We start from the raw sequence: 9738 nt of genomic DNA, 5'->3' as shown, positions 1-9738 counted from the left end.
CAGTGCATGTGGCACCAATGAATAACATTTTCATTGAATGTGTCAATACAACTAACACCTATGTTAAATATTTTTGAGAAAATAATTATTTTGATAAATATTTTCAACAAATTTTAATTAAACCACTAGGTTATTTAAAAAAAAATCAAACGATCAAAATTTATTGAATGTGCGAATGTCAAATGTCAAAGTGTGGTAGCAGTAAAAATTCTCAAATACTTGTCTATAAAAAAAAACAAAAAAAAATTGAACACTCCAATATCTTTAAATTTAGTTGGTGCCAATATAGTCGACCAATCAAACAATACATTCAATACTACATCACTTTATTATTTTATTTTAAAATAAATTAAAATTAATCATAATTTACACTAAAGTATTCAATTTAGATTAATGGATACCAATATAAAACACTTTGTCCACGTTTCAAAATATCAATAAAGTAAACATCGTGACATCACGCGCTCCAAAGAGCGTCACGATAATGTCCAGTTCAATTCAGGTACGTTACAAACCAATTCTATAAATGTGACGCCAAAATTCATCGCTACATCACACTTCATCTTTCTCTCTCTGCAGTCTCCTTTGTCATTCTAGAATTTTCCTTTCTTTTCCCCCATTTTTTCTCGGAACCTCTTCACCAAACACCGTTACAAAAACTTTCCCGATCTTGCTAAATCGCGATTCCATCGTTGATTTTTCAGTTCATTTAGAAGCCTAAAAATCACTGCGTGAAATAGTGGTTGAACTTTTTGGAAGAAAAATCCAGCTGTATGAACTGGTTCGGAAATCTGGATTTATCGTCAAACTTGAATTTCAATCACTTTGTTACTTGTTTGTTGGTTTTTTCCCTTCATTTTTCTCCCCAGTCTCTCTGTTTCGTCAGCAATTTCCCTGAACGGTTCTTAATAGATTGTAACAGTAATCTCCATCCTAATCCATGGAGTCAGGAAATAAGAGTCACCCCAAATTAACCAGAGGTTTGTTTTTCATACTATTAATTAATTAATTAATTAATAACATATAAATATATACTATTCCTATTATTATGTATACATTATTTATTTATTTTTATTTCGTTTAGTTGTCGGTGCCTAACTTTATATATCCATGACAAATTAAAATATAAATAATAATAAAAGTGATAGTAATATTTGTGGTTTAAATTAATTATAGACTATTATTGAATGAAAAATGTACTTTTTATTGCACGTAAACCAAACTTTGTAAACAGTTTATTTATTGGATTTTAGGATAAAACTGATTTTATTTTGTTAGTTTGTGGTGTTTTTATTATTATATTTTTATATGCTTTTTTATTTATTTTGTTCGAAAGTTACATTATTTGAAAAAATATGTCTAGTCTGAGTCATAACATGTGACACGTGCATGCGTTTTCTATTTGTTTATTATTAGAGAATAGAGATTTTAATCTAATGCTTTGGCAAGAATTGTGCGTCTCTATATTTTATTGTAAATAAGAACTTAAATGTTTGAATCGATTTTTGTAATTGTAATGTGAATTGTTTTTCATTGTTATAATAATTATGATAAAACTTTTATATAGGAAAAATGGTGTCACAAGAGAGTTGTTGTGGGAAACAATTTTCTTTTGCGAAAACGTACACGTTTAGATTAATTTATATTGTATCAGTAAGTTCTAATCTTTTTTAATTTAATTTAATTTAACGGATTGGCATCTCTTTCTCTTTCTTAGTTAGAAATGATGATGAAAAGCTTGCTCTTTGTCAAAAAAAGTGTGCAAATTTTATTTTATTTTCAATTGGGTATTTATTATTTATTAATATGATTTGTGTTGCTTTGTTTTCGTTTTTCCTGTAGCTCTTTGCTATGGAAATGTTAGCAGTGAGCAGGAGAGGTCACCATCTGTTATTGTCATTGGTGGTGGCATGGCTGGGATTGCTGCTGCACGGGCACTTCAAGATGCTTCCATTCAGGTATTTGAGTTAATAATTTGATTTATGAGTTAAAGATTCAAATAATCCTTGTTGAAGTAGAATGGTATTCTGTTGTAGAATAATGATAATGATTTATATTGCATGTATTGATTAAGAAAGATTTAGAGACTAATGAGTTGGATAGAAAGATAATCTATTATATAACATTATGGTATCATTTGATCTATGTCGCCTGTCTCACATAGTGCCATAAGGCTTGGTTAAATGGGTGTCTGCATCGAAGCTCGTAGTGGTTGTGGGGAAATGACCTTGGGCGCTATACTTGCTAGTTTAGACTTACGGTTGCTCTTCACTTTAGTCAAGTAAAACTCTACATTTGGGAAACTAGAATTCCATGAGAGGAAGTGAAGAATACATGAAATAGTTGAATTTAGCCAACATTTTGCCATTTTCTAGTTCTCTTGTGTTTGCCCCAAAATGCAATTCATGAAGTGACGATGCAATTTAAACAGAAACGTTTAGTGCAGTATTATGTTACTGACATACTGAGATGCTTCTTGTTTGAAGCTTGCACTTTCACATTTATGCATAGCACTGTGTTGCCTCTTATATGATTTTGGACTTGCATTTTTTTAACCTGTTGTCAGTTAATATGCATTTTCAGAGTCAGGGTACTAAATGGTGCTTTATTTTTTTTAAATTTTGCAGGTTGTTCTCTTAGAGTCTAGGGAAAGACTTGGTGGCAGAATTCACACGGATTACTCATTTGGTTTTCCTGTTGACCTGGGAGCATCATGGTAAAGCTTATTATTCTCTTTATGTTCTAATGTATTTGAATCTTGATGAGAATATGCAATTTTTTTCCATTTATTTTGTAATTAAAAAATGGCAGTCCTTTTCTGTTTCAGGTTGCATGGAGTTTCCAAAGAGAATCCACTTGCTTCAGTGATTGGGAGGCTGGGGCTACCCCTTTACCGTACTAGTGGGGATAACTCCGTGCTCTATGATCATGATCTGGAAAGGTAGGTACATATGTTTTCGTGTTATATTGGTTTGCAAGTTCCGCTACACTTGCGTAAAGATAATCCTTTTTCTAGTTGATATGCAAGGGAGAAGTTATTATAAGCTAGTTCTTTTTTAATTAAAATTGTTACCTTCTTTCAGTTATGCACTTTTTGATAAGGATGGGAATCAAGTTCCCCAGGAATTGGTAACAAAAGTTGGTGAAGTGTTTGAGACAATTTTACTTGAGGTGAATTATCATCTTATCTCAAAGGCTCTTCTAGTTATTTGGTTTACTACAAATGATTGTTAGGTTTTAGGGTGTTAACATAGTTGGGATTCCTCTACCATATAGTGATGCCTTTGCACTCCATTTTTGCTTTGATAGAAAAAAAATTATTTGGTTTACCTACTGAAATGCATTACCAAATAGAAAGCAATTTTTCCAAATTATCACTTCTAATGTTTGTTTTTACAAGTTGCCATATTGAGAAACCTCTGAAATATTGTCCTTGGTTAAATGCAGACAAATAAAGTAAGAAATGAATTCAATATAGACATGTCCATACAGCGTGGTCTTTCAATTGTTTTTGAAAGGAAGCCAGAATTAAGGTTATCAATGCGTGAACTTAAATGTCCTCGACACCATGATGGCTTTGGTTTTAAGCTGTAATAAAATAATATGATTTCCACTCTCAAATGCAGGTTGGATGGGCTTGCCCATAAGGTACTTCAGTGGTATTTATGTAGAATGGAGGGCTGGTTTGCTGCTGATTCTGATACAATTTCACTGAATGGCTGGGACCAGGTAATTTGAAGAAATCAACTTAAAGATATTAATATTGTGTTACTTATTAAGTTCCCCCTGCCCCACCTTGACTTACGCACTAAATGATCTACTCTCTTTGGTGTTACATACAGGTAGCTCCTGTAGTGAAAGAAATAATTTGTAAAGTCGTCTCATAGCCAGGTGCATGAGTCTTCAACATGCAGCCTTTCTATGACCGATAATCATGTAAATGTGTTGCTTGATCTACTCATGTAGGAGTATGCATCTTATTGAAATATAGACCACTTCTGGAGATAAAAACGACCATTTTGTTATGCAAGAAATGAATAAGTCAAACATGGGTAAATTTCATTTATGTTTAGACAATCAAAATCACACTGGGAGGGAGGGGATATAAGGATGGGAGCTGGGGCGAGGGACTCAAGGAGTGGAGCTATAAGAATGTTGAGGGTTCGATCTCCACCCGAATCATAATATTAATGATACTAACATTTGCTGTTTCAAATTAATAAAAAAAGTGAGACAGACAGGGAGGGGCATGTATAGGAATCTAGTCATGACATGCATCTGGTTGCATGACAGGGAAATACTGAACTCGGTATTATGGCTGTAGGTGTTCTGCCCTTTGCATAGGTCTATTCTAAAGAATATTAGAAAACACTGCTTACTAAACTAAATTGACCTAGATTAACCCTAATTACAGCACATTGCAAGAAATTTCTTAATGAACACAAGCATTTTTCTTTTGAATGTATCTTGCTTTCATATCTTATACCTCTTTGAATATGTTCTGACAGGAAGTACTTCTCCCCGGTGGTCATGGCCTTATGGTCAGGGGCTACTTGCCTGTTATAAATACCCTAGCCAAGGGTCTTGATATTCGCCTAGGACACAGGTAGATATCAGTTTGAATATTTGATTTGAAATTCTATTTCCTGTTATGTTGCTTAATTAAATCTACTGGCAATAAAAATGCCCCCTTTTCAGGGTCACAAAAGTTGTTCGGAGATATAACGGAGTAAAAGTGACGGTGGAAAATGGGAAAACATTTATTGCTGATGCTGCTATTATCGCTGTCCCTCTTGGTGTCCTTAAAGCAAACAGGATATCATTTGAGCCAAAGCTCCCAGACTGGAAAGAAGCTGCCATTGCTGAACTGGGAGTTGGACTTGAGAACAAAATTATTCTACATTTTGAGAATGTATTTTGGTCTAATGTAGAGTTCTTGGGAGTAGTTGCAGATACATCTTATGGATGTAGCTATTTCCTCAATCTCCACAAGGCTGCAAGTCATCCTGTCCTTGTTTACATGCCTTCTGGCCGGCTCGCCAAAGACATTGAAAAAATGTCTGATGAAGCAGCTGCTAACTTTGCTTTCACGCAACTCAAGAAGATCCTTCCCGAGGCTTCTTCACCGGTAATTACACTATTTCACTTTTGAAACGCTAGAAAAATTATAGCGTCAATACTCTTTTCATTCATCTGTCACATGTAAGATTTAACAAGTCTTTAGTTTAGGCTTATGTTTTTTAACTGGTAACTTGTTTCTACCGTGCAGATTCAGTATCTTGTGTCTCGGTGGGGCTCGGATATAAACTCACTGGGTTCATATAGCTATGATCAAGTAGGGAAACCGCATGAACTGTATGAGAGGCTACGAGTTCCAGTAGATAACCTTTTCTTTGCAGGGGAAGCAACAAGTATGAGCTATCCAGGGTCTGTCCATGGTGCATATTCCACTGGAATGATGGCAGCTGAAGATTGCAGGATGCGTGTACTTGAGCGATACGGAGAACTGGATTTGTTTCAGCCAGTAATGGGAGAGATGGCTTCCTTGACTATCCCACTTCAGATATCTCGTATGTAACCACTATATCATCTTTGGTCACCACTCCTAATGGCATTAGTCATTAGTTTCCAATAGCAATTATTGAGGCATTAGTCTCTAAGTAAATGTCTGTAATGCAGTCATATCCTGGGTTTTATGTCCGTAGTTAATGTTGTGAAAAACTGGTAATGTATGAATATTTTGTAGAGGCTGAAAATGGAAGATGTGCATCTTCGTTTGAAGAAGCCTATGTACATCCACCAATATATTTTCTTAATAAAGATGCCTTGTGCATTTTTCTAGTCTTTCAAATTATCTTTTCAATCTCACCTAAAATTATTGTTAGGACTAGCCACTCATATGTCAATGCTTATTTTTAGTTAAAGGATCAAATTTTATATTATTTGAAATGATAAATGGTGTTTTTTTGTTTGATTATAATATCTTGAAATATATATTCATGCAATTGCTTAATGTTTTTGGATTGTTGGGTTACATGAATAGTTTATGCCGGTTAACATATTGGTTTATTAACAGTTCCATTAGTTTCATTACAGAAGTAAAAAAAATTGACTTTACCAAAGTAAATTCTTAATATGCTTTATTCATGTAAAATCAAAAGTTAGATTTGAATTTATGTAATTTATATCATTACATACAATTTTCAATTAAAAAAATATATATCAAGTTTGTATACAAAAGGATGGTGACATTTAGTATAGACCAGGAACTATTTGGTCCACGATGGTTTAGTTGATCTTAAGGTTGTTGATGTAATATATTTAGGGAATTTTTTATTCCATGGGATGGAAAAACATCCTATTAAAATTCTAAAATGTCTCTCCGTCCGGAGATTCATTTTTGTACCACCAAATGAATGATTATATAGGAAAACAAAATTTTATTTTAAAGATGCATTTATGGGTATTTTTAATAAATATATTGATATTTGAGCAGTCAAGTGAATATTTCAAAAATGCATTTTTGGAGATTTAGGATGGGATTTTGATAAAACAGTCACCTATATCCTTATTCAGAAATGAACTTTCGGAGATTTGTGGTGGGATTTTGATAAAACAGTCACCTATATGCTTATCAGAGACCATACTTCTTTTTCACTACAAACCCTTTTCAAAAGCCTTCTATTTTCAATCAAAATTTTCATTCTAAATTTTCATTGTTGTGTTTCATCACACCAAAAGAAGCAAAAGAAGCTGAAATTTCAGATAAAGATCATTCATTTCAAACTTCATTGTTCACATAAAGTTTGTTTTTAATCTTAAAAAATGTGCGTTGAATTCGGAGACGCATCTTCGAATTGTGTATAAATTCATACGGAGATACATCTGTGTAGCCTGTCAGTTCTCATTTTATCAGCTCTGTTTACAGTTTTTGAGTTTTTTTATTGTAATTGTTTTTATTAGATATGGGATGCAAATAAGAGTATGCAAAGGAATCTATCTTGATTCTTTGTATTTCTACCTATTAGTATGATTCATTACCTTACTACTTATAAGTATACTTTTTTATTTATGCTTTCAATTTTTCAATTCTACTCCAGATCTGATAAGAACTTGTTAGATGTTCTAATTGGATGTTTCGTCAATGGTGTTAGGATGGAATGAAATTCCTTTTTGACTTTGTACCAGCGATTCCACCAAGACAAATTTTAGCAGATGGTGTTGCTATAGTTGGTGGTGAACTCGCTTTGGAAAAAACGTATTAGTAGCTTATATGTCATGTGAAGGTTACTATTATGAAGATGTTGTACTCTTTAGTGAGCGTCTGGTCTATGCAGATATGTATACTTCTTTTCACATACGGAAATATGAAATTCAGACTCATGTGACAAGCCATGGTCTTGAAAGAATCACTAATAAAATTCCACATCTAGAAGCTCATTTACTCTGAAATTTAGATAAAAATAGAATTGTTATTCTAGGATCTGGGATAGAAACGAGTGATATTTTAGGGGGTAAATTAACGCCTCAAATGACAAAAGAATCATCATATGTCCCGGAAGATAGATTATTAAGAGCTATACTTGGGATTCAGGTATCCATCTCAAAGGAAATTTGTCTAAAACTACCTATAGATGGTAGGGGCCGAGTTATTGATGTGAGTGCACCCTGATGTTTTCCCCAAACATGTTGTGTCTCCAGATGTCAAAGGTGTTGTTGTGAAGGAGGTAGATGTTGGCAACCAATTTAAAAATGAGCAAGAGTTTGAATTTCGTGATCACATGCTTCAATGGATTCGTACAGAGGTCTTCAATCTGGGATTTGATGTGGTAATCAGAAGGTCCGATAATGGTTCGAATAGAAGAAGAGAATTTGTGACAATGACATGTGAAAGAAGTTGGAAGTATAGACCTTATATTCAGAATTTTAAATGAGATGACACCGGTTCAAGAAAATGTGATTTACATAACCATGACTTGTGTGAAAATTTATTCGGTCATCCAATTGTGTGTCGCCTCATGCCGGAAGAGAAAGAATGTGTTTTAGACATGACATTGAATTTGGTTCAATCGAAAAACATGCTTGCATCTTTGAAACATAAAAGACGCGAAAATATCTTAAATATCAAAGAAGTGTACAATATTTGATACCAATATAACAAGACGTTAAGGGGGATATAAGTGAAATGCAATCATTATTGAAACTTTTGGATGATAACAATTATGTTTTTAGGTACCGAACATGTCAGGATGAGGTATCTGTTAGAGATATATTTTGGAATCATACTCCTTCCATCAAATTGTTTCAACACCTTTCCTACTGTATCCATCATTGATTCAATGTATAAGATTAACAATAGACTTCCATTATCGGAGATGGTTGATGTTACCTCTATTAAAAGATCAAGAAGAGATGCTGAAAGTAATTGTTACAACAACAAACCAAGTTGAGTCTGCCGATGCTACATTGAAGAATTGATTGTGAAATAGTAAGGGCGGTTTGTGTAGAGATTGAGACTATGTAAACCAAATGAACCAAAACCAGTGTAATGAGATACAACCATCATTTGGTCTGACTATCACAGTTTTGGAACACAGGTTTAAGACAACAATCTTTATTATCAATTGGCCGACAACATATCTCGAGCAAGTTTGAATTATATTTTCACGAAGCAAAACGAGTTGATAATGTAGATTCCGATAGCATAAAGTATAGTTGCACAATTGTGAAAACCTATGGTCTCCTATGTGCTTGTCTTATAACAAAGAAGGTGAAACTTGGTAGCCCGTTAAGAAAGACTTAGTTTTGATAGGTCTCTTGTTCCTTGCATTAGTTGACCAACACCAGAGAAAAAATGGATGTGCTTCCCTGAAATGAGTCATCTCATAGCAAGTGCTTATGATAGAATGTTTATTGATCTTACAAGATACGGTTTTTCAGAAACTTTTTTCCCACCGTGCACCGCCCTACCTCAAAATCTAAATGATCGTATTATGTGTATTGGATGGATTTCAAAATCATGGCAATGAGTTCAAGTTTATTTCAAATTGGAATGCCCTATACCACTTGCAGTAGTGGAGTGAGCGACTTATTCAACAATAAAAGTCGAGACTTGGCCGATCCTATTTGTGGAAATGATGCAAGAGTTCAAATTGAGTGACATTGGAAGAGAATCAAATGCACAAAAGTCAAATGGGGAACCACTCATACTTATAGATTTAGCTGGCGAAAAATCTTTCAATTCGTTTTAGTTTTTTGTCATCAAATAATTGTATGCAATTGTGTATTAATATTAATGAAGTGTAATATATACAATTTTAAATATTTTAATATATTTTGATGTTTGCTAAAAAAATTTGTCCATTTTCCAAACAAAACACACATGTTCTGTTTTCTGTTTGGATTAGGAGAGATTTCGGAGATGCATCTTTGGAATAAGACAATACGGTGGTACCGAAGATGCATCTCCGAAACCTTCAGTGATACAAGATAGATTTTTGAGGTTCATATTTGTCTACAACTGCTATAAATATAGGCTCTTATATCATGTATCGTACAAACAGAAAATGTTACAAATGAACATCATTTGGTATATCGCAAATTTTGTGATCGATCGAAGATATTGTGAAGATGTTGAAGCGTCCACATTGATATTGAAATGTGATGTTTGATTTTATGTTAACATCACTTATTTAATGCTGATTTTATATTATGAATGATAATTTTATTTTGTCAAAA

The 9738-nt window shown here is 33.5% G+C and overlaps 1 protein-coding gene across 2 annotated transcripts; it reads left to right on the top strand.

Moving 5' to 3' along the window:
- The first annotated feature begins 544 nt into the window (after positions 1–544).
- LOC127085245 (polyamine oxidase 2) lies at positions 545–5851 on the top strand. 2 transcript variants are annotated; one of them, XM_051025785.1, is made up of 10 exons: positions 545–980; positions 1843–1958; positions 2628–2716; positions 2828–2941; positions 3084–3171; positions 3448–3533; positions 3627–3729; positions 4509–4606; positions 4699–5128; positions 5270–5851. In XM_051025785.1, the coding sequence occupies exons 1-10, from the start codon at positions 941–943 to the stop codon at positions 5576–5578; spliced, it is 1473 nt and encodes a 490-aa protein (XP_050881742.1). In that variant the 5' UTR covers positions 545–940; the 3' UTR covers positions 5579–5851. The 2 variants fall into 2 exon arrangements, with proteins under 2 accessions (XP_050881742.1, XP_050881743.1); XM_051025786.1 differs by lacking the exon at positions 545–980 and adding an exon at positions 1521–1653.
- The last annotated feature ends 3887 nt before the right edge of the window (positions 5852–9738 follow it).

This window comes from Lathyrus oleraceus, chromosome 5 (assembly GCF_024323335.1).
Source record: "Lathyrus oleraceus cultivar Zhongwan6 chromosome 5, CAAS_Psat_ZW6_1.0, whole genome shotgun sequence".
NCBI classification, from domain to species: Eukaryota; Viridiplantae; Streptophyta; class Magnoliopsida; order Fabales; family Fabaceae; genus Lathyrus; species Lathyrus oleraceus.
This window is presented reverse-complemented; position numbering and strand designations above follow the sequence as displayed.

Bases quoted from the DNA above. Each gene is read 5' to 3' on its own strand.
- LOC127085245 (XM_051025785.1), top strand. From the start codon at position 941: ATGGAGTCAGGAAATAAGAGTCACCCCAAATTAACCAGAG. The intron at 981-1,842 runs GTTTGTTTTTCA...TTTTTCCTGTAG, and splicing joins TCACCCCAAATTAACCAGAG to CTCTTTGCTATGGAAATGTT. The intron at 4,607-4,698 runs GTAGATATCAGT...CCCCCTTTTCAG, and splicing joins GATATTCGCCTAGGACACAG to GGTCACAAAAGTTGTTCGGA.